Source organism: Protopterus annectens, chromosome 5.part1 (assembly GCF_019279795.1).
Source record: "Protopterus annectens isolate FY-2018-M chromosome 5.part1, PAN1.0, whole genome shotgun sequence".
Lineage (NCBI taxonomy): Eukaryota > Metazoa > Chordata > Ceratodontiformes > Protopteridae > Protopterus > Protopterus annectens.
This window is the reverse complement of record NC_056736.1, coordinates 262,753,097-262,776,962: the sequence shown is the minus strand read 5'-3', so window position 1 is coordinate 262,776,962 and position 23,866 is coordinate 262,753,097. Positions and strand designations below refer to the sequence as shown.

General features: G+C 44.1%; 1 protein-coding gene across 1 annotated transcript in view; it reads right to left on the bottom strand.

The window, feature by feature from the left end:
• Window positions 1-23,866, bottom strand: part of LOC122803142 (vang-like protein 1) — a 644,451-nt gene that overhangs the window by 235,081 nt on the left and 385,504 nt on the right. Inside the window, exon 7 of the mRNA XM_044072763.1 lies at window positions 17,896-18,034. Within this exon, the coding sequence (XP_043928698.1) occupies window positions 17,896-18,034 (139 nt within the window). The remainder of the gene's footprint in view (window positions 1-17,895; window positions 18,035-23,866) is intronic.

Genomic DNA, 23,866 nt, shown 5'->3' with positions numbered 1-23,866 from the left:
GAGGCGTCTGTTGTGATGACTTGATTTGCTTGAGGCTTGCTGAATGGAAGACCTGTGTTTGTTTGACATGCTTGAGCCCACCACAGAAATTCCTTTTGCAGACATGGAATTAGTGGTATTACTGTTTCCAAACTGCGGCTGTGTTGAGACCATATGTTTTTCAGGTACCATTGTAGTTTCCTCATATGCAGCTTTGCACATGGGATTAGTAAGATGCACGATGCCATGAATCTCAGAGCCTGCAGGATTTTCCTTGCAGTCAACCTGGTGCAATTTGCTAGTGTTCTGAAGTACTGAATTAGTTGCCCATGCTTCTCTGGCGTGAGGTAGGCCATCTGGGTGTTTGTGTCCAAATTGGCACCCAGGAAAATTATCTTCCGAAAGGGTATTAGCCTTGATTTCTTTTTGTTGACTGTGTATCCCAGAGTTCAATAACATTATTACATAAGCCAGATGTTTCAGAAGAATGGGCTTGCTGTCCGCTTGGATCAGGCAGTCGTCCAAATAGGGGTATATTTGTATCCCTTGAAGTCTGCAGTAGGCAATTACTGATGCCAGGCATTTTGTGAATACTCTGGGTGCAGTAGATAAGCCAAAGGGCAATGCAGAGAATTGATAATGGGTTGAACCTGCAAGAAATCTGAGGTACCTTCTGCAATTTTGTCTGATTGGGACATGCAGGTATGCCTCCCTGAGGTCCAATGTTACCAGCCAAGACTCCTTGCCCAACATGGGAAGAAGTTGCTGTAGAGTGAGCATCTTGAATTTTGGTACGAGTAGAAATGTGTTTAGGATGGATAGATCCAAAATAGGTCTCCAATCTTTTCCCTTCCTTGGCACCAGAAATAGCCTGGAATAAAAACCTTGACCTTGTTCGTGCGTAGGTACCTCTTGAATAGCTTTCATGTTTATGAGATCTGTAAATTTGCCTTTGTGCCTCTGCCCTTTGATTGTGTGGCAGGTTTGGCATGCCTCTCATTTATGAAAGAGTGTGAAAATGGAATTTGTAGCCTCTGTTTATAATGCCCAGGATCCATTTGTCCTTTGTGACAATATGCCAATTTTTTGAAAATAATGCCAGCTTTCCTCCTAAGGGGGCTGCCATTTGAGACCTGGTTGGCATGCAAAGGGGAAAGTCATTGGATTTGCTTTCTGAAAGATTGCGACTTGTCCTCACCACCTCTTTGTGTAGGAGCGGAACGATCCTTGGGATTGTCCTCTGCCCCTCGAGCGCCTGTATCTGCCTCTTTGGGGTCTGTCTGTGGCAGGAAAGGACCAGTTTTTGGAAGGCCAATTTCTACTAAAACGTGGGGGTTGAACCTATAGAAATTCTTTGACAGTTTGCACTGATTTAGCCTTTTCCTCCATTTTCCTTAATACCTCCACAGCATTAGCACCAAATAGTACATCCTTTTGAAGAGGGGCGTCTAGTAATTTAGCTTTGACATGATCAGGCAAGGCTTGTTCCTTGAGCCAGGCATGCGTACGTATGACTGATCCTGTAACAGCAGCTCTACATGAGGCCTCTAGAGCATCAAAACCACATTGTAAGGTATGCTTACCCACTTGCTCTGCACTATGCATCAAATCCTGCAATTCCTTCAAGTCTGGTTGTGACATTTTACTTTTCAATTGTGATAACAAAAACTGTTGGTATTTTAGCATATGAAACTGACAGTTTAAGGCCCTCATGGATAAGGTAGCCGAGGTATATACCTTTTTCCCCACCTTTCTAAGGATCTGGAATCTCTCTCGGAAGGCAATGGATTTTTAGCAATGGAGGCCTTAACCCCCTTGGGGCCCTGTGAGATGGTTTCTGGGTCAGCAGCATGGCTTTTGTATAGAAATTGGTGCGAGTCAGGAACCCTGTAGTACCTGTCGGGCTTAACTGGAGCTGGAGGTAGAGAGTCTGGGTTAAGGCAGGCCTCTGAGTAAACATCATCTAGGATGTCCAAGACAGGAGGTATAGCCAGAGGCCTGTGCTGAGGTAGCAAGAGAAATTCCCTGAGCCTTTTCTTGGAATCTGAATAATCCTGGCCTTCCCAGTGGAAGTGTTCCCTTAAGGTATGCAAAGTTTCCCCAAATGAGTAATCCTCAGGGGGGATACAGAAGGGATGGACTCCTCCGCATCAGAGTCTTCAAAAGGGAAGTAAGAATGTTCCTGATCAGAGTGCTCTGAAATAATGGAGCCCTGATCAGAGGAGGGGGAATCTTCCTCCACTCTGGGCCTTTTGTCCGGTGGGGGCTGAGAACCTCTGATAAGAGTAATTAAATCCTCAGCCATTTTAAGCATCTGTTTCTTAGGCATGGGGCCTGGAGATGGGCCCTGTGTAGCTGGTCTCTTAGACTGCATGGTTTCTTTAGACTTTGTGAAAGCCTTGATGGAGAAAGAAGAGGAAGGTCTGAAGACACCTTGAGTGGAGGTGGACCTGTCCACATTCTGAGTTTCAACGCCAAGAGTGGCTTCGGTATCTGTAGTCGGGGTGTGGGCCGAGGAGCCTGCGACCTCGAGCACAGGAGACGCAGTCAAAGAAGTGTCGTCGGTAGTCAGGGGCTGCGTAGGCGCCTCGCTGAGAACAGGACCACGTGTAGTCAGCTTTGGCGTGGTGTCGGTAGAGGCCGCAGACCTCGTGTGTCGGTCCTTGTCTTTGCGTTTTTTAGACAAAACCGGAGTCGGAGTATCCGATGACATAGTATAGTTAAATGCTTTCCCAAAATAATGCTGGTCGAACTCTGCCCGACGCTTAATAGTGCGTTTGTTGAATGTAGCACAAAAGCGACAGACCGAGACGTCGTGGTATGGGCCTAAACAAGGTATACAGAGGGAATGGAAATCCTTATGCGGTATTTGCTTCCCACAAGAAATACAATTATTAACTTTGTCTGACATCAGTCTGAGGCAAGAAAAGTTTCCCCAACGGGGTACTTAGGTTTTAAGAAGACTTCGGTTTCCAAATTTTCGTAATCTCAGGAGCTGGCCGACCAGCACTTGCGGAATGCTTCTGCTTCGGGCACCGCGCGGCAAGAAAGACTGAAGAAAATGGCGTTGGCTGGTTCCTTTATACCCCTGTCGCACTGACGTCAGGGAAGAAGTGACGACAACCGACGCCGGACCTAGACTTTGGAATTCGGACGACCGAGGACCCACCTGACGGCAGGAGAAAGTACAGTTTTGTACCTACCATAAATGTAGATGTCCGAACTGGATAGCATCTGCAGTCATAACAAGTGGGTTGTCCTGTCGTCAGGCAGCCCTGCAGTCGGCCGGATTCCAAAGTCCGGGTCCGGCTTTGGCTGATGTCGCACTCCACCCGACGTCATCTCTGTTGGTCTTCGGGTATAAAAGCATCAGCCGACGCCATTTTCCTCAGTGTTTCTTGCCCCAGATGCCAGTAGCCCTCTTGCAGGCTAAAATTTGGATAGATGCCAATGTTTCCAAATAGATAGAGGTAAACACAACAATAAGCATATATGTACATATATACAAACAAATACACCATAAAAGACTCCCCAACAGCTAGCTATTAGGAGGGTAAACACCCTAGGAGTACCACAGAGGGAAGGAGGGAGGTAATCCTGACTGCAGATGCTATCCAGTTCGGACATCTACATTTATGGTAGGTACAAAACTGTACTATGTCCTTCATGGATGCATCTGCAGTCATAACAAGTGGGTAGAATACCATAGCCAACTAGGCGAGGAGGATAAAAGTAGATTATGGTGTGTTTAGGATCCCTTGCAGTACAGCAGTGGCAAACCCTGCTCGGGATCTGGAATATAGAGGCAAATTATAATGCTTGGCAAATGTATGCACGGAGGTCCAAGTAACCGCCTCAATAATGTCTTTGGTTGCCACTCCTCGTAAGAAGGCTGTGGTAGTGGCTGTTGCCCTTGTAGAATGAGGTCTTATGTTTTGTGGAATTGGTTTTCCATGGAAGGAGTAACAGTATCGTATGCAATTTCCTATCCATTTGGAGATTGTCTGAATAGCTTTTCCTTCCCTTCCTGTTGCATAGGCTACAAAAGTTGGTCAGTCTTTCTGCTATTTTTGTTCTGTCCAAGTAGTAGCGTAGCTGTCTATGTACATCCAAGGTATGCAGTATTCTTTCCCTCTGTTTTGTGGGTTGGGAAAGAAGGTAGGTAGGTGGATTGCCTGGTTTAAAGATACTCTGGATACCACCTTGGGCATAAATGTAGGATTAGTTCTCATGGACACTCTATCTTGGTGGAAGATTAGGAAGGGTTGCACTGCCATTAAGGCCTGTAGTTCTGAAACCCTCCTTGCTGAAGTAATTGCCAGTAGGCAAGCAGTTTTCCATGACAGGTGTTGTAGGTCTGCTGTTGCTGCTGGTTCAAAGGGTGATAGTGTCAACTTTTCTAGCACAAAGTTTAAATCCCAGGCTGGTAATGGTGGTTTCCTTGGAGGTTTTACATTCTTGATTCCTCTGAGGAACTGCCTGAGCAAAGGGTGCGAAAAACAGGTGGATCAAAGCTGTATTCTGCTGAAATAGCTGATGCATGTATCTTGATGGAGGAGTAGGACAGGCCTGAATGAAGAAGTTCGCCAGATACTCCAGAATGTTAGGCATATCTATGTTTGACACATCTTTTCCTCTTCGGTACTCCAAATGACAAACCTTTTCCATTTTCCAGCATAGTTCCTTCTTGTTGAAGGTCTGCGTGCTTCAAGAATAATGTCTTTAACTCTTTGGGAAAGTTCTGGATTAGCTGCTGCTATGTGATGTTCCATGCAGTCAGTTGCAGCGTTTTAGGTTTGGATGTATGATGCTGTAGTTGTTCTGAGTTAACATCAAAGGCATCAGGGTATTGGCCACATATTGTTCGAGACATGCTCTTCAGTAGTGGGTACCAGTGTTGTCTTGGCCAGTTTGGGGCTATCAGGATTATCCTTGGACGTTCTTCCTTGATTTTAGTAGTACCTTGTGTATCAAAGGAAGAGGTGGGAATGCATATGCTGTTAGGCCTTTCCAGTTGAAGGAGAGTGAGTCCACTTTCCATGCTAGTGGGTGGAATGTCCTTGTGCAGAATTTATTGGGCTGGTGATTGAGAGGTGATGCGAATAGGTCTATCTGTGGCATTCCCCATTTCTTTGAGATGGTCTTGAAGATATCCGGGTGCAGCTTCCATTCGTGGGCATCGAAGTGGTTCTGCTTAATATGTCTGCTAGAGTATTGTCTTTCCCGGTACAAACATTGCCTGTAACTGAATGTTGTAGCTGAGTGCCAGGGTCCACAGCTCCAAGGTCATTCTGCATAGGGGGTATGAATGAGTGCCTCCCTGTTTGTTGATGTACCACATGACTGTGGTGTTGTCTGTCCTTATCATCAACTGGCCCTCTTTGAGGAATGGTTTGAACTTTTGGATTGCCAGTTTTACTGCCAGCATTTCTTTTAGATTGATGTGCAGGTGAAGTTGATCCTGTGTCCACAATCCTTGCACGCATTTGTCCAGCATGTGGGCCCCCATCCTAGGTCTGAAGCGTCTGTTGTGATGGTCTGGCTTGGTTGACATCTGCGAAAGGGTAGGCCTGGGTTTGACTGGCATGCCTGAGCCCACCATAGGAACTCCTGTTTTAAGCATGGAATTAGTGGGATTTCTGTTTCTAGACTGTGTCTGTGTTGGGACCATAAATTCTTTAGGTACCACTGTAGTTTCCTCATATGTAGTCTGGCAAATGGGACCAAGATTATGCATGATGCCATGAAGCCCAAGGCCTGCAGAAATTTTCTTGCTGTTAACTCGTTCAGTTTTGTTAGTGCCAAGAAGTAAAGAGGAAGTTCTTTTGTTTTTCTGTAGTCAGGAATGCCATTTGTTGTACTGTGTCCAATTCCGCGCCCAAGAATGTCCTTGTTTGGGATGGTATCAGCCTTGACTTTTGTAAATTGACTGTGTATCCCAGTCCTTGTAGCAAGTAAATGACCCTTTGTAAATCTGTTGTCAGCTTGCTTTTGTTGTCCCCTTGTAGTAGGCAGTCGTCCAGGTATGGGTAAATCTGAATTCCTGTAGTCTGCAATGGGAGATTACTGATGCCAGGCATTTTGTGAATACTCTGGGCAGTAGATAAGCCAAAGGGCAATGCTGAGAATTGATAGTGCTCTGATCCTGCAAGAAATCTGAGGTATCTTCTGCAGATTGGTCGAATGGGGACGTGCAGGTATGCCTCCTTGAGATCTAGAGTTACCAGCCAAGACTCCTTGCCCAGCATGGGAAGAAGTTGCTGTAGGGTCAGCATTTTGAATTTTGGGACAATGATGTATGTATTTAAGGTGGACAGGTCGAGAATTGGTCTCCAACTCTTTTCCTTTCTTGGAACTAGGAATAGTCTGGAATAGAACCCCTTTCCTTGTTCTGCTGTTGGCACTCTTTCCACAGCTCTCATGTTTGCTAACTCCATTATCTGGCGTAGAGCCTCTGTTTTTGATTTGGAGGTAGATTTGGCATTCCTCTTTTGACTGGTAAAGTGTGGAAGTGAAACCGGTAACCTTGATCTATGGTTTGTAAAATCCACTTGTCTTTTGTTATGTAGTGCCAGTTCTTTGAAAATAAGGTTAACTTTCCGCCTAGAGGAGCTGCTATTTGTTCCCTGGTAGGCGGAGTTAGGATTAAGTCACTGTGGTTGTGCTGATGTAGTGGCAGTGGCTGCGTCTGTGCCTCTGTTGTTACCTTGCCACTGTCGTCCTCTGTAGGCACCTCCTCTGGATTGGTTTCTGCCTCTGGAGCGACTATTCCTGCCCCTTTGAAATTTTGTGGAGTCAGGAAAGGACCAATTTTGGCAGGCCAGTTCCTGCTAAACCTTGGGGTTGAACCTGCAAGAAATCTTTAACAGTTTGAACAGATTTTGCCTTTTCTTCCATTTTCTTCATAACCTGCTGGGCAGGTGTACCAAACAAACTTGTCTTGTCCATAGGAGCATCTAGCAACTTAGCTTTAACATGATCCGGTAAAGCTTGTTCCTTTAGCCATGCATGCCTTCTTATCACTGTGCCTGTCATGGCTGATCTAAATGAAGCCTCCAGTGCATCATAGCCACATTTTAAGGAATGGTTGCTAACCTGTTGTATGTTATTTACCATCTCTAATACATATTTCTTATCAAGAGATTCATCAGTGGTTAGTTTTTAGTTAACTGATCAAGCATAAACTCTTGGTATTGTATCATGTGAAACTGACAGTTTAAAGCTCTAGCTGAGAGAGTAGCTGAAGTGTAGACCTTTTACCCCATCTGTCTAATGACCTTGCTTCCCTTTCAGAAGGAATAGGGTTTTAGCTGTGGTCGCGGCTACTGCCTTGGGACCCTGGGATATAGTTTCTGGGTCTGCAAGTGGGGCCTTGTAAAGGTGGTGATGAGTATCTGGCACCCTGTAAAATCTGTCTGGTTTGGCAGGGGCTGGGGTAAAGAATCTGGAGCGGAGCAAACATCATTGAAAGCATCATCCACCACAGAGAGAACAGGAGGTATAGCTAAGGGCCTGTGCTGTGGGAGGTGCAGAAAGGTCCTAAGTCTTTTCTGGAGTCTGAAAATCCTGTTGCTGCCATTGGAACTGTTCTCGCATGGCATGCAAGGTTTCCCAAAGGAGAATTCTCCTGGTGGGGAAGCAGCTGGAATGGATTCTTCAGCATCAGAATCTTCAAAATTGGAGAAGGGAGCCTCTGGCTGGTCAGTAATGTCTGATTCATCAGCAGAATCATCAGAAGACACTGGCTCAGGGGCTCTGCCCTAGGTCTCTTCTCTGGGGGCTGAGAGGCCCTGTCTGGGTGAGATTGAGATCCTCTAATTAAAGAAATTAAATCTTCTGCCAAAGAAAGCATTTGAGAACTAGAAGAGGGCCTGGATGTGGGGGTTAACAGGCACTGATTTAGTAGTCTTGGCTGCTTTAGCCCTGGCGAAGGCCTTAATGGACATGGCTGCTGGAGGCCTAGCAGCACCACGTGCTGGGGTAGAGACATCCAAGGGGATGGTGTCTGATAAGTCAACCACCGTAGTGGGTAAAATTTCTGAGGTCGATTCAAGAGTTGTAGCAGGGGCCTCAGTTGTAAGAATAGGTTCAGCTGTACTTTGATCAGTTTTCTCGGTTTCGGCCGAAACCGAGACACTCATGATTTGCTTTACCGTGGTTTCGCCGAAACCGCGGACCGCGAGTGTCGGTCTTTATCTTTGCGTTTTGAAGATTGGGTAGTCGGAGGATCCGGCGGCATAATGTACGCAAAATCAGTACCGAAAAACTGTTCTGCAAACTCCGACCGACGCCTAAGCGTCGTCGGTTGAAGGAGGCACAGGCGAACAGGCTGCTACGTCGTGGGCTGGGCCTAAACAAGGCAGACAGTAAGAGTGGAAATCTTTATGAGGTATTTGTTTCCCACAGGTTAAACAATTGTTAACTTTTTCTGACATCGGCTGAGGCAAGAAAGAGTCCCCAACGGGTACTTAGCTTTAGAAGTCTTGGTAGTATTCGGTAGAAGTAATCTCTGGATCCGACCGACCGGCACTTGCGAACAGCTTCTGCTTCGGGCGCCACGCGGCAAGAAAGACTGAGGAAAATGGCGTCGGCTGATGCTTTTATACCCGAAGACCAACAGAGATGACGTCGGGTGGAGTGCGACATCAGCCAAAGCCGGACCCGGACTTTGGAATCCGGCCGACTGCAGGGCTGCCTGACGACAGGACAACCCACTTGTTATGACTGCAGATGCATCCATGAAGGACATCCCATCTGTTATGACTGCAGCTGTATGCACGATGAACATGTATGTCCTAGCTTTCTGCCTGAATTAGACAATCGTCCAAGTATGGGTATATTTGAATTTTTCTTTGCCTGCAAAATGCAATGACAGGCGCTAGGCACTTTGTAAATACCCTGGGCGCAGTAGATAAGCCAAAGGGCAGTGAGAGAACTGATATTGCATGTAGCCTGCTTTGAAGCGTAGGTATCTTCTGCAAGATTCCCCGATTGGGATGGGCAGGTAGGCTTCCTTTAAATCCAGTGTTGTCAACCAGGCATCTCTGCCTAGCACAGGAAGTAGCTGGTGAAGAGTTAGCATCTTGAATTTTGGAATCACCAAAAAAGTGTTTAAGGTAGAAAGGTCCAGGATAGGATGCCATGAATGGTCTTTTCTGGGTACCAGGAAATGTCTTGAATAAAAACCTTGTCCCTTTCCCTCTTCTGGTACAGTTTGAATAGCCTTTATGCTTACGAGACAGAGTACTTGCTTTTGAGCCCCTGCCCATTGATTTGGGGGTAGATCTGGCCAACCGTTTGGGGTTGGTAACGTGTGGAAGTGAAATCTGTATCCTTGGTAAACTATATTTAAAACACATTTGTCCTGGGTAATGAGTTCCCAGTTTTTGGCCTATACAGCAATCTTTCCCCCTAAAGGAGCAGTCAGTTGAGAAATGCTTGGAAGTTTTAAAGTCAAGTCATTGAGACAGCTTTCCATAGGGGGGAGTCTTACTACTCCCTGATTTGGAAGCGGAAACTCCCCACTGCTTAGTGTTGTGCGCACCCTGGGGCTTCTGCTGGTTCTGGGTTTGGGCTGAGAAGGCCTGGAAGAGACAGGAAAAGACCAATTCTTAGAGGGCCAATGCCTACTAAATCTTGGAGGCTGAACTTGTAGGAAATCTAACCGTTTGCATAGATTTAGCTTTTTCCTTCATCTTTTTAAGAACTTCTGCTTTGTTGCCAAACAGGCAGTCCTGAATTAAGGGAGCATCCAACAATTTAGCTTTAACATGATCTGGCAAAGATTGTTTCTTAAGCCAAGCATGCCTTCTAACTACAGACCCAGTAACAGCAGCCCTGCAAGAGGCCTCTAATGAATCAAACTCACATTGCAAAGTATGTTTTCCAACCTGTTCAGCAGAATGCATGAAATCCTGTAAATCTTTATTTTCAGCACAGACAGGAATCAACATCATTTTCTGTTTAAGCAATCCAATAATATGTTGCTGATACTTTAACATATGAAACTGACAGTTTAAGGTCCTAATGGTCAAGGTTGCAGAAGTGTATACCTTCTTACCCCATCTATCCAGCGCCCTGGAATCTCTCTATCAGAAGGGGTAGGATTTTTGGCAGTAGTAGCCTTAATGCCCTTGGGTCACTGTGAAATAGTCAAAGGATCCTCAGCAGGATTTTTAAAAAGGAACTTGTGAGAATCAGGAACCCTGTAATACCCATCAGATTTTCTGGGAGCAGGAGGCAAAGAATCTGGGGCCAAACTAGATTCCGAAAAGGCATCAACAATGTCTAGTACAGGAGGGATAGCTAAAGGCCTGTGTTGAGGCAGGAGTAAGAAGTCCCAGAGCCTCTTTTTTGAATCAGAGTAATTCTTGCTTTCCCAGCGGAAATGCATCCTAAGAGTATGCAAGGTTTCACCAAAAGAGAAATCCTCTGGAGGGGATGCAGAGGGAATAGAGTCCTCTGCATCAGAATCATCATAAGCAGATAAGGATAAATCCAGGTCATCAGAAGAAACAAATTTCAGAATCTTGGTTAGAAGACTCATAAGCAAATTCAGTTCTAGGTCTCTTAGAAGGGGAAGGTTGGCTTCCTCTGATTAAAGTTATAAGGTCTTCAGCCATTCTTATCATTTGTTTTTTAGGCATAGAAGCCTGAGCATGCAGCCTGGGCGTCGGTTTTCTAGGCATGGATCGAACTGTAGACCTTAAAGAAGAAGGTGGCGTCGGTATAATATGCAAGTCCGTAGGCCTGAATACACCCTCAGAAACCAGTAGCTGCACAGCGGCTCCAGACCCATCCAAGGTAGAGACATCCGCAGGTTCCACAGATGAAGCATCTCGTGGCATACCGGACTCCAAATGGGTCTCAGTAGAGGCCTGCGAATCAGAATTAGCGGGTATGAGGAGCTGTGAAAGTGCCTCACTGAGTACCGGCGAACTGGTGACTGGCTTAGAAATGTCGTCGGCAGCTTTGGTTCTAGGCGGTCTGTCTCTGTCTTTATCTTTGTGTTTTTTCGGAATGCCGGTAGTCGGGTGGCTTACCGACGACATATCTGGATAACTGAACAGAGAACAGAAATATTTAGAAGCGTAAATATACCGACGACAGATAGTTCGTTGGTTAAATAAGGCACATAACTGACAGTGAGGTATGTCGTGGTCAGGGCCTTTGCAAGGAATACAGTACGAATGAAAATCTTTATGATGTATTTGCTTTCCACAAGAAATGCAATTATTAACCTTTACTGACATCAGTAAAGAGCAAGAAAAAAGTTTCCCCAACAGGGTACTTAGCTTTAGTTGAAGACTTCAGTTCTGAAACTCAAAAACGAAAATTTCAGGAGTCGGCCGACCCGCACTTGCAAACTGCTTCTGGCACCGTGCGGCAAGAAAGACTAATGTAATGACGTCGGCTGCATGCTTTATACCACTGACTGCCTGACGTCATGGAAGATAAGACAGCAAATGACGCAGGACCCAAGACTTTGATAATCAGGCCGACTTGAGGGCTACTGCAAGTAGATAACCCAAATGTGATGACTGCAACAGTGAAACGAAGAAAATCCCAAATGTGATGACTGCACCAGTGAAACATGAAGAACATCTGAACTTGCAGGTGCACTTGGTTGCTCAAGGCTGTGTCCTGCAGAGCCATGGCTAACCTGCAGAGTGGGTAGGAATGGGTTCCCCCTAGTGTGTTTATGTACCACATAACTGTGGTGTTTGTCTACCTTTATCAATAGCTGCCCTGGAAGAATAAGGCGTTTGAAGGCTGTCAGAGCAAACACTTCTTTTTGATTGATATGCAGGTGCATTTCTTTGGGCTCCATTTGCCTTGAATACCTTCTCCTGCCATGTGAGCCCCCCGTGCCTAGTCTGATGTATCTGTTGTTAGGGTTTGGGCAGCAGGAGGTAGAGTGAAAGGGAGTTCTTTGTTGTGATAGCAGGCCTCAGACCACCAAAGAACCTCTGCACTTAGGCAAGGAATGATAGGAATCATTGTTTCCAGATCCTGAGAAAGTTGACACCAGAGACTTTTTAAGTACCACTGAAGTTTCCTCATATGCAGTCTTGCATATGGAATTAGGAGAATGCAAGAGGCCATGAACCCTAGGTTTTACAGTATTTTTCTTGCAGATAGCTGGGTTTGGTGGCCAGTAGATTGAAGTAGTTTGTCAAATACATTTGTTTTCTGGAGTGAGGAATGCCATATGGGAAGTTGTGTTCAAGTTTGCTCTCAGGAATACAATCTGTTGGCTGGGTACCTCATGTGATTTCTTTTCGTTGATGGTGTACCCCAGTGAAGTTAGAAATCTCTTTACAAATGTCAGGTGCTGGAGTAGCAATTCCTGACTGTCCGCCTGAATCAGGCAAATTTGCAAGTATGTGTAAATTTGAATTTTTCTCTGCTTGCACTTATGCAAAGGATGGAGCTAGGCATTTAGTGAATACCTTGGGTGCAGTAGATAAGCCAAAGGGAAGTGCAGAGAACTGATAATGCATAGAGCCTGCTCTGAAACATAGGTATTTCCTGCAAGATTCCCTTATGGGGATGTTCAGATAAGCTAAGTCTAGGGTGGCTAGCCAGGAGTCCTTGGCTAGCATGGGAAGCAGCTGTTCGAGAGTAAACTTCTTGAACCTTGGAACCACCAGGAAGGCGTTGAGAATAGACAGATCCAGGATAGGGTGCTAAGAGTTTTTTTTCCTGGGTAGCAGAAACAGTCTGGAGTAAAATCCTTGCCCCCTATGCTCTGCTGGGACAGGTCGAATAGCCTTGATACTGAGAAGAGAAAGTACTTGCTTTTGGGCCTCTGCCCACTGGTGTGGGAGGAGGTCTGGCCATCCGCTTGGGGTTGGCAGTGAGTGGAAGTAGAATCTGTATCCCTGGGATACAATGTTCAAGACACATCTGTCCTGGGTGATGTACTCCCAGTTTTTTGCATGTAGGGCAAGTTTTCCTCCTAAGGGTGCAAGTACTTGGGGGCAAGGTGTGGAAGTATTAAGGATAAGTCAATGTGAGATTTTACCACAGGATGTTGTATTACTACTCCCTGTTTTAGAGGTGGGAGCACTCCATTGCTTAGATCTATGCATACCCTGAGACTATAATCGTGGTGGTATGCTGGCCCTGGGTAAGGACTAAAGGTCTGGCAGGGACTGGAAAGGACCAGTTTTTTAAAGGCCAATACCTACTGAATCTAGGTGGCTGTACCTGTAGGAAAAACAGTTTGCATAGATTTAGTTTTTTCATCCATCTTTTTGAGAACATCTTCTGCTTTACTGCCAAACAGGCGTTCTTGATTTAGTGGTGCATCTAGTAATTTTGCTTTGACGTAGTCTGGCAAGATATGTTCCTTAACCCAGGCATGCCTTCTAAGAACGGACCCAGTGACAGCAGCCCTGCAAGATGCTTCTAAGGCATCAAAACCACATTGCAAAGTATGTTTTCCAACTTGGTTAGCAGAATGCAGTAACTCTTGTAAATCTTTATGTTCTGCACAATCAGGAATCAACATAATTTTCTGTTTAATTATCTCCAATATGTTGCTGATACTTTAACATGTGAAACTAGCAATTTAAAGCCCTGATGGCAAGAGTAGCAGAGTTGTGTATCTTCTTACCCCATCTGGCTAGAGCCCTAGAGTCCCTGTCCGAAGGGGTAGGGCTTTTGACTATTACAGCCTTACTCCCTTTAGGTCCTTGGGAAATGGTCTCTGGATCTGCAGTAGGATTCTTAAAGAGAAACTTCTGGGAGTCAGGTACTCTGTAGTACTTGTCAGGTTTTCTGGTCACTGGAGGCAAGATATCAGGAGTAAGGCTGGATTTCAAGAAGACATATATAATCTGCAGAACACGGGGTATAGCTAGAGGCCTGTGCTGAAGCAAGTCTAAAAATTCTCTGAGTCTCTTATTGGACTGTGGGTAGTCCTGGCATTCCCAGCAGAAATGCTCTCAAGGTATGCAAGGTTTCACAAAAAGAAAAGTCCTCTGGAGGAGAGGCAGATGGGATGGAATCCTCACAGGTAGATAAGGGAATGTCCTGGCAATCAGAGAGATCACAGTCATCAGGTTCACGGTCTGTAGAATTAGAAGGAAACTCAATCCTTTGTCTTACAGAGGGGGAAGGCTGGCTTCCACTAATTAAAGTTATAGGGTCTTCAGCCATTCTATACATTTGTTTCCTTGGCATGGGAGCTTAAGCATGCACTTTGTTCGTCGGTTTTCTAGGTGAAGTGCAAACTCTGGGCCTGAGAAACTCGGCAGTTTTAGTCAAAAACGAAGATGCCAGTTTAACACAATCAGAAGGTTGGTAATACACCCTCAGACGTCGGTGCCTGCACAGTGGCTCCAGACCCATCCACCGTAGAGACATCCGCAGGTTCCATAGTCGAAGAAGCAACTCGCGGCATACCGGACTCCGAAAGGGTCTCAGCAGAGGCCTGCGAATCTGTAGAACTGAATATCAGGGGCTGCAAAGGCACCTCACTGAGTACCGACCTATGTGGTCTGTCTCTACCCTTACATTTCTTTGGAAGATCAGGAGTCGGATCGCTTATCGAAGCCATTTCGGAATACGGAGAACGAGAGTGGAAGAATTTAGTGACAAAAATAGCCAGACGACAAATAGTTTGGGTGTTGAACAAGGCACAAAATCGACAGAGAGGAACATCATGCGATAGGCCTAAACAGATGACGCAGTAAGAATGAAAATCTCTGAGGTATTTGCTTTCCACAGGCAAGACAATTATTAACTTTTTCTGACATCGGTTAGAGCAAGAAAAAAGGATCCCCAATGGGGTACTTACCTTTTTGAAGACTTCAGGGCTGAAACTTGAAAAACGAAAATTTCAGAGGAGTAGGCAGGCCGGCACTTGCGAACTGCTTCTGCTTCGGGCACTGCATGGCAAGAAAGACTAATATAATTGCTTCGGCTGCATGTTTTACACCCATGACGCCCTGACGTCATGGAAGAAGTGACAGCATCCGACGCAGAAATCCCAAGACTCTGGTATTTAGGCCGACTGAGGGCTACCTGCAGGCAGATAACCCAAATGTGCTGACTGCAACAGTGAAACACGAAGAACATCTAGCAGAAAATCCTCCTCAACCAGTGCCATCAGATCATGCTGAGAACCCTCGGGCTCAAGTATTCCCAACATATGGCTGGGTGACTCAGGAGACAGCCTCCTTGGATCAGATTTGTTTAGATGTGAGCTGCAGCTTACTAATCAAGAAATGGGTGGCATCCTTACACCAAAAAGCACACAGTGATTGGGAGCAAGGGGCGATAGGTGTGAGCTCAAACCTTCTCTAGCACAGGACAAGATCAGAATCTGCAGAAACTGGAGTATGTCAGTAGGGTGAAACTACTGGCATTATAGAAGTGCTTTACATCATATTCCTTCCAGAGTTAATACAGACAATGCCATTGTGGGTTTCAGCTGAACAGTGGCAGCCACACAAATGCCTGTAAGACTACTTATAGACAAGAGGTCCGCAACCTGCAGTTATGCAGCTCTTTTGGATGCTTTCTTGAAGGTTTTTTTATAGTTAATAACATGGTTAGACTTACTGCTACAACACCCCAAAACTACATAAATAGACTGAAAATAATTTGTTGCTGACATCAGTTGACTGAATGGAGCACAGCAGCGGTTATCCCACTCCACAAAGGGGGAGCCACCACAGACTCTGGGAACTACCGCCCCATTAGCCTAACGAGCCTGGTCTGCAAGGCTATGGAGTGTATCATCATTGAACTTATAAACAATGACATTGGTAATCACCAAACCCTGGACCCTACCCAGTTCGGGTTTGTAAAAGGCAGATCATGTCTCCTAAACATGACAGACTTCTTTGAAGCAGTCACCAAAGCTGCAGATGAGGGTAAGGTGGTACACACAGCCTATCTAGATCTCGCCAAGGCTTTCGACACCATTCCCCACTCTGGAATTATAGACAAATTCACCAAACTAGGTATAAATCCCTATGTCACAAGATGGGTTGCCAACTGGCTCACTGACCAAACCAACACTGTGAAAGTAGCAGACTCTAAATCCAGCTACAGACCAGTGACAAGTGGAGTACCACATGGTTCAGTCCTAGGTCCACTCTTGCTTGGTATCTACTTCTCTGAAGTACAGGCTAACAAAGAAGGACTTTAGATAACAAAGTTTGCAGATGACTGCAAACTAGGAGCCATAATCAAATCTCCTAACGATGTGGAAATCCTACAAAAGGGCCTCACTGAGACACATGCCTGGTGTCAAAGCCATGGCCTCAAGCTCAATGCCAAAAAGTGCATTGTCATCCCCTTTTGGTAAAAACTCTGTACCCATGAACTACCACATAGGCGGTAATCTACTTAACACCGAAAGTGTGCCAAGAGACCTTGGGACACAGGTGGACAGTAGTCTCTCCTTTGATAATCACATTGCCACAGTAGTCAGGAAATCCTTCTACGTGGCACACCTCATCACAAAAGGTTTCAAATCCAGGAAAAAAGAGGTCATTGTTCCCCTCTACTCATTACTCATTAGACCCATTATAGAGTACAACGCCCCTTTTGGTATGTACCTCACAAGACATCTAAAACAACTGGAAAGGCCACAGAAATACCTCACAAAGAGGATTACCGGCCTCAAACAGATGCCCTACGCAGACTGTCTCAAAAAACTCCAGCTTTACTCTGTCGCATATCACCTACTCAGAGGCGATCTCTGCCTAACATACAAAGCTATGTCAAACCCAGAGCTGTTGGAATGCTCCACATAAAGAAATCCCAACCTCTCCAAGCTACACGCTCTAGGGACCTGAACCTTGTCACCACAATAAACAGAACATGCTGGAGGGATAGATTCTAGTCTCAGAGACTTCCCATACTCTGGAACAAACTATCTATCTATATCAAACAAACCTCATTAGCACTTCAAGAAAAATCTTGATGATTGGATGGGAGATAGGAAATTCACCCTGGGGATCACTTCTGTGGCTCTGCTTGACAGGGGCACAGGAAAATAATTTTCTTGGGTGGCAAAAGCCAAGGTACCATTTGGCTAGGCTTATATAGGCCCTAGGGCCAATAGCCTTGTACCTACCTATGAACAGTTTTTGTTGCTGCAGTCAAATAATATGCATCACTCGTCCGTTATTCATATTCTTACTGAGGAGGCTGCACCCACTGTAGCTATCCATACACTTGGGTAGTGAGGGAATGAAAATATATTTTGCACTGCCAACCTCTGCAAGGAACGTGGGAAAATTTCAACTATATGCATCAATATTGACATCCAAACTGATCTCGAGTGGTATAAAAGAACAGGAGGGCCTCAGAGTCTGACTGCATTACTACACTTGGCACACAATGTCACAGTACCATCTTGCATTATTGAATACCCTGAATAAAGGGACTTCTGAGGGAAAATATCAAATTTTGTAAAAAGCACAAGACTACTGACAATGTCAGACCTGCAAAATCCACAAAAATCACTCTCTAGGACCAGGAAAGTGGATACATTGTAACATTTTCATTAATGGCAAATTAACACATTCTCCCAGGCATGTCAATCAGCCTGAAACTAATCACAGGGCAACCTGGTCCAATTACTCAGAGCACATTACCATGACTGTGATTAAACTCAAAAGATGCATCATTCAAAATGCTGAAAAAATATAAAGTGTGTTCATTTTTTTTAATTTGTTATATGAAATTTATATTAGTCATACTGAAGCAGTGGTATTTAAATACAGATTCATACTTCGTATTTTTTTTACTCTGATTTGAGGAGAAAGTTTACCATTCCTGTGCGGAAATTACATTAATATCTACAAATTCAGTTAGCACATACTTAAAAGTTTTGAAACAGATAAGCCAGTAAAAGTAAAGTTGCAGTGCTAATCCAAAACAAAGGATTACCTTGCTTTCCGCTTTTTCACTCTCCTGTCATGCTCTGCTTCCTCATAATACAGCTCATTGTGACTGGAGTCTCTTCGCCTGGCAGCAGCTGCGATCATGGCTCGGGACTGTCCTCCTGCTGCTGCATTGTTGCCTGGACCTTTAAAAGGTAAAAACATAATGGCTTTTAGTGGCATATAAATCTTTAGATGAACACAAGAACCCGACTGCTAATAACATGCATTTATATTTCATAACATAAAACATTATCTAAATAGACCCCAAAGTACAGGAAATTAACACAAACAAAAGATAACGGATACAATTATATGCATAAGAAAGCAAATCAGAATATGCATTATTGTTAAAAAATAAAGTGTGCAAAAGCCAAGCCATTAAACAGAAAAATGAAGCTTATTCAGTAGGCATAGACATGAGTCAAATGCATATACAACTTCCAACTTAACCTGTTTGCATGTAACCGTTAGTAAGGACCTTTGGGTGAAGACTAACCAAAAGAAAAACACACAAGTAAAGAAAAACTATATACTTGTTATAATGCCTGACCTGAGTGATTAGGTGTTTCCTCAGTGACCGACAGGACTTGAGGTACCCCAAGGTTTAGTAACTTGGCACCTGAAAATTTCCTGGATTACAGACACCTCCCCCCCTCTACCAATAATGTCCTTGGCCTCATACTTGTCTAAGACCTCTTCCAGTCTATGCACAATTGGCACAGACTGCAAGTACTGCAGCTAGGACTTATTCTCTCTGAAGAAGGGGATGGAAGTTGGGAATGTCAATAAAGATGCACTTGACCACTCAGATCTACTGTGATTGTAAAAAAGTAATTTTCACATTGGAAAGCATCAGGTCCATCCTCTGACATGACAGATTTCCGCAGCGCATCCTCCTGGGAGATATCTCATTAGAATATGCCCAATAACAGAAAGCCTGAAAGTAATTCAGAGAAGCCTTTAGCTAATGCAAAATGCATAATTACCATGCAGGAGAGCATTCATAAGGTTTACCTTCATGTGGGTGTTCTGCACACAGGCGAACGACAGAAGTTCGAAAGGACGTTCATTAAGTTCCCAAACATCGAACGAAAAATGATTTGAATGTGCAATGAGTGAATGCACTGACATTGCAGATTCAGCATTTTGGGTGTGGATTGCACTATAGTGGAGATAGGAAAATGGACCCTTTCCCCACTGTAGTGCGATCTCAGAGTTAGTATATTAAAGTGGGGGGGAGCAGCCCCCCACATGGGGGTGCAGGGGGGGGCTTGCCCCTCTGCATTACAATTCGTATTCAACTTTTTTGTTTGAAAATCAGCAAATCTGCTTTTCGATTTGGTGGTTTTCGAACATTGGACACTGTCGCAGTTTTGTGTTTCGCTTTTTGGATTCACTCATATGAGTAATCGCACTTGGGATTTTTGGTTATGTAAAGGTAAACCCATTCATAAAGAAAGGATGAGTAGCCACTACCCTAGTGAAATTAGCTTTTGGTACAGGTATCAAGGGCCAGTCATACTTAAGTTACTTAATACAGCTGAACAGCCACCTGACTACAGTAATTTCTGATAGCCTGATCCTCATCTTCTTGAAGGAGAGTGATACAAAGAGTTAGGGACTTGTCTTATCAATTTGGTTCGATCCAAGTAGAACTGAAGATGCAAGTGCACATCCATAACATATCAAGTACTTCCCTCCATTACAATATTCTGAAATAAAAACAGGAAGCAGACTGTATTAATATAGACTATTCTCAGTGCCTACCATAGGCAAGAAGTATGAACTGGAATGTTAAAGATGCCACCTCCTTGTGAAATATTTAAGGTTGACTGGCACAAAGAATCTGCAATTTGGAAATTCCAGCTCACATAACCAGCAAAAATATTATCCTCTAAGATATGTACTGCAAATTCTGCCATTAGGTCTGAAGTGTGTGTGTGTCAGTTTTTCAAAGCAAAACAGAAATACAAGAGGGACTGAATTGTTTCAGATACTAGATGAGAAATATGCCTCTTAAAATACTTTGTCGACCCTTCGAGGAGACGAAAAGATGAGTCAGTTCCCTGGTTAAAAAATGGATACAACTGTCAAGATGACCGCAGGATCCTTAGTCGAAGAAGAGTTTTGTGGCATACTGGGCTCGCAAAGGGTCACGGTAGCGGCCTGCTAATCAAGTGAAGTGGGCATTAGGGACTGTGAAAGCACCTCACTGAGTACTGGAGGACTGACAAGTAGCTTAACGAAAGCATCGTCGGTAGGTGTGTACCTGTGTGGTCTGTCTATCTTTATGTTTTTTTTTGGAAGATCTGCTGTCGGATGGCTTACCCAAGCCATATCGGAATTTGAGGACTGTAAATGAAAATATCTGGCTACAATAAGGACCAGACGACGAATAGTTCTGGCGTTGAACAAAGCACAGAAGCGACAATGGGAGACGTCGTGGTCTGGGCCTAAACAAGTGACGCAGTAAGAGTGGAAGTCTCGGTGTGGTATTTGCTTTCCAAAAGTGCGACAATTGTTAACTTTTTCTGACATTGGTTAGTGCAAGAAAAAAGGATCCTCGATGGGGTACTTCACCTTAGAAGATTTCAGCTTCAAATCGATAGATGAAACTCAAGTAGCAGTCAACCGGCACTCATGCAAAAGTACAGTTTTGTACCTACCATAAATGTAGATGTTCGAGTGCTAATACAGCTGCAGTAATCACATATGGGTTCTCTGCCATCAGGCGGGTCCTCGGTCGGCCGAATTCCAAAGTCTTGGTCTGGCGTCGGTTGTCGTCGCTTTCTTTCCTGATGTCAATGCGACAGGGGTATACAAGACACAACCAACGCCATATTCTTCAGTCTTTCTTGCCCCAGATGTCAGGTGCCCCCAGAAGGAAGGCAATACATAAATTATATCTATAAATATATTCAAGAAATGCAATGTAATCAAAAAACAGTAGTTGCAAGCAAATACACCATAGGAGGATAACCCAAATTAGGTTGTAAAAGGAGGTGTTAGCCACTAGTCCTTTACCAAGAGGGGAAGGAGGGAGGGAAACCTGTACTGCAGCTGTATTAGCACTCGAACATCTACATTTATGGTAGGTACAAAACTGTATTATGTTCATCATGCATACAGCTGCAGTAATCACATATGGGTAGAATCCCAAAGCTACGCACAGGGTGGTAGGCACTAGGTGGAACTGGGATGAGCCAGAATGCCCTGCAACACAGCAGTGGCAAAGCCTGCTCTAGTTTTGTAATATAAAGGCAGGTGGTAGTGTTTTGTGAAGGTATGTACAGAACTCCAAGTGGCAGACTCTAAAATATCTTTGGTAGGAACTCCTCTAAGGAAGGCTGCAGAGGTAGCTGTGGCCCTGGTGGAGTGGGATCTGATGCCAGTAGGGACAGATTTCCCATGATAGGAGTAACAAAACCGTATGCAGTGGCCTATCCATTTTGAAATTGTCTGTTTGGTAATAGGCTACCCTTGAGCTCCTACAGCATAGGACACAAAAAGTTGTTCTGATTTCCTGAAAGGCTTTGTTCTGTCCAAATAATAACATAGCTGTCTATGGATTCCTCTAATAGGAATGTACCTCCCAGAAATAATGTGCTTAACTGAAACCTGGCTGAAACCAGGGACCAAGGATACTGAGATCATGCCACCTGGCTACAATATACACAGAGTCGACCGACTAAACAAAAAGGGCGGTGGAATTGCTGTGCTCTACAAAAGCACACTAAGTGTCACTATCAACCCCATTCAGCCACCCCAGATCTCCAATGCCGAAATACTAGCACTAAAAATAGAATTAAATAAGGAAAAAAAAAATAATCTATTGGTAACCTATATCCCCCCTGGGAAAAACACTGAAACTATTGAGAATCTTCTAAGCTGGCTATCAAACAATTACCCTCAGGAAACAATTATCCTAGGAGATGTAAACCTAGACTGGAACCTCTGTTCCTCCGAGTTAAATCCCACACCAATAAATCTCCACGGATTCCAACAGACAATAACTTCCTCTACCAGAATAGGTAACAGCAAACAAAAAGAGAGCATCCTTGACTGGATCCTTATAAACAGTCAAAATCTTAACTATGTATCAGGGACACTACCAAATGACCTAAGCGATCACCTCATCACCTACCTAAGGAAAAACAAGATAACATACTCAAATCAGCCCATGTATAGGTCGGTTAGAAACAGGCAACACTTTGACCTCTCAAAATTCCAGACAGAACTTAAATCCTACAACTGGGCACCCCTCAAGTTTCTCCCATTAGAGGAGGCAGTATTTAAGTTTAATACCACATTTCTAACTATACTTGAGTCTAACGCCCCAAAAAGACAAATTAGAATTAAAACTAATATAGCATCCTGGCTAACAAAGGAGTCTAAATCCCTAAATAAACTAAGAAACAAAACCTGGAGTATATGGCGTACAACCAAGTCCCCCCTCGATCGTATTAAATTTATACAGCAAAGAAATCTGACCAAAAAATCTACAACCCTAGATAAAAAAAACTACTACTGCCAACTACAAAACAAACACCAAAACAACCCCCAAAAATTCTGGGCTAGTTTAAACAAACTACTCCACCAAGGTAAAAGCTCAACTCCTACCCCAGAAAAACTATCAGACAAAATCCCAGAGGAAGTTGCCAATTCCTTTAATAGCTTCTTCACGGACACAATACAATCTCTAGCCAATCAGCTATCTACTACTTGCCCCCAGTTTACAGATAACACCCTAAAGTCCATACACACCTTTAAATTCCAACCTGTCCCCACTGCCTATATATGCTCACTGTTGAAGAAACTTAAACCAACTACTCTCTCCGCTGACCTCCTCCCAGCCGAATATTTACAAAAAGCTGCTGATGTCATAGCTTACCCCATCTCGATACTCATCAATCGTACCTTGACTGAAGCCAAAATCCCCTCAATATGGAAAATATCCTATGTAATCCCACTCCATAAGGGAGGCACATCGACAGAACTGTCAAATTACAGGCCCATAGCCATATTGTCCCCTCTGGCCAAAATCATGGAGAAATGTGTGCACAAACAGCTCCTTTACTATCTCACCCAGAACAACCTACTCTCCAGTTCTCAACATGGCTTTAGACCACACCATAGTACAACCACGGCTCTTCTCTCATTTACTGATACAATTAACCACAACCGGAATAACAAACAAATATCGTCAGCTCTCTTTCTGGACCTATCAAAGGCCTTTGATATGGTGAACCATCGACTACTTCACAATACCCTAAAAAATCTCCATTTAGACCACAAAACCCTAGAATGGTTTCAAGCCTATCTCTCAGAGAGGCAGCAAGCTGTACTCTGGCAGAACAGGCTCTCTAACCTCCTATCGAATACCATAGGGGTACCTCAAGGCTCCATATTGGGACCTCTCCTCTTTTCTATCTTCATAAATGACCTCTACAAAGCCATCCCAGATGCCACCTGTATTCAATATGCTGATGATTCGACATTAGTCTGTACCGACTCATCCCCAGTTAATTTATTATCACAAACACAATCATGCTTTACAGCAGTAGAGAACTGGTTACTGGGACGTCAACTTATTCTTAATCCAAACAAAACCAAACTGTTAATCTTTTACCCCACTCAAAGTCATACTCACACCTTTTACAATTCAATCCAAAAATGGGACAAACATCTCCCCAGACTCCTACACTAAGCTTCTGGGAGTTACCATTGACAATAAACTTAAATATGATATCCATATTAATCAATCAATTAAAACCATTAACAAAAAACTTGGTTCGCTCTATCGAATAAAATCCTTTCTTACCCCAATAGCAAAAATGGCCATTGCCCGCTCCCATCTCCTCTCTACCCTCTTATATGCTTCCCCTATTTTTACTAATCTTAACATAACTGAATTAAACAAACTTACATGTTGCTAGATTTGCAACTGGCATGCCCTATATAACCCATCATTGTAC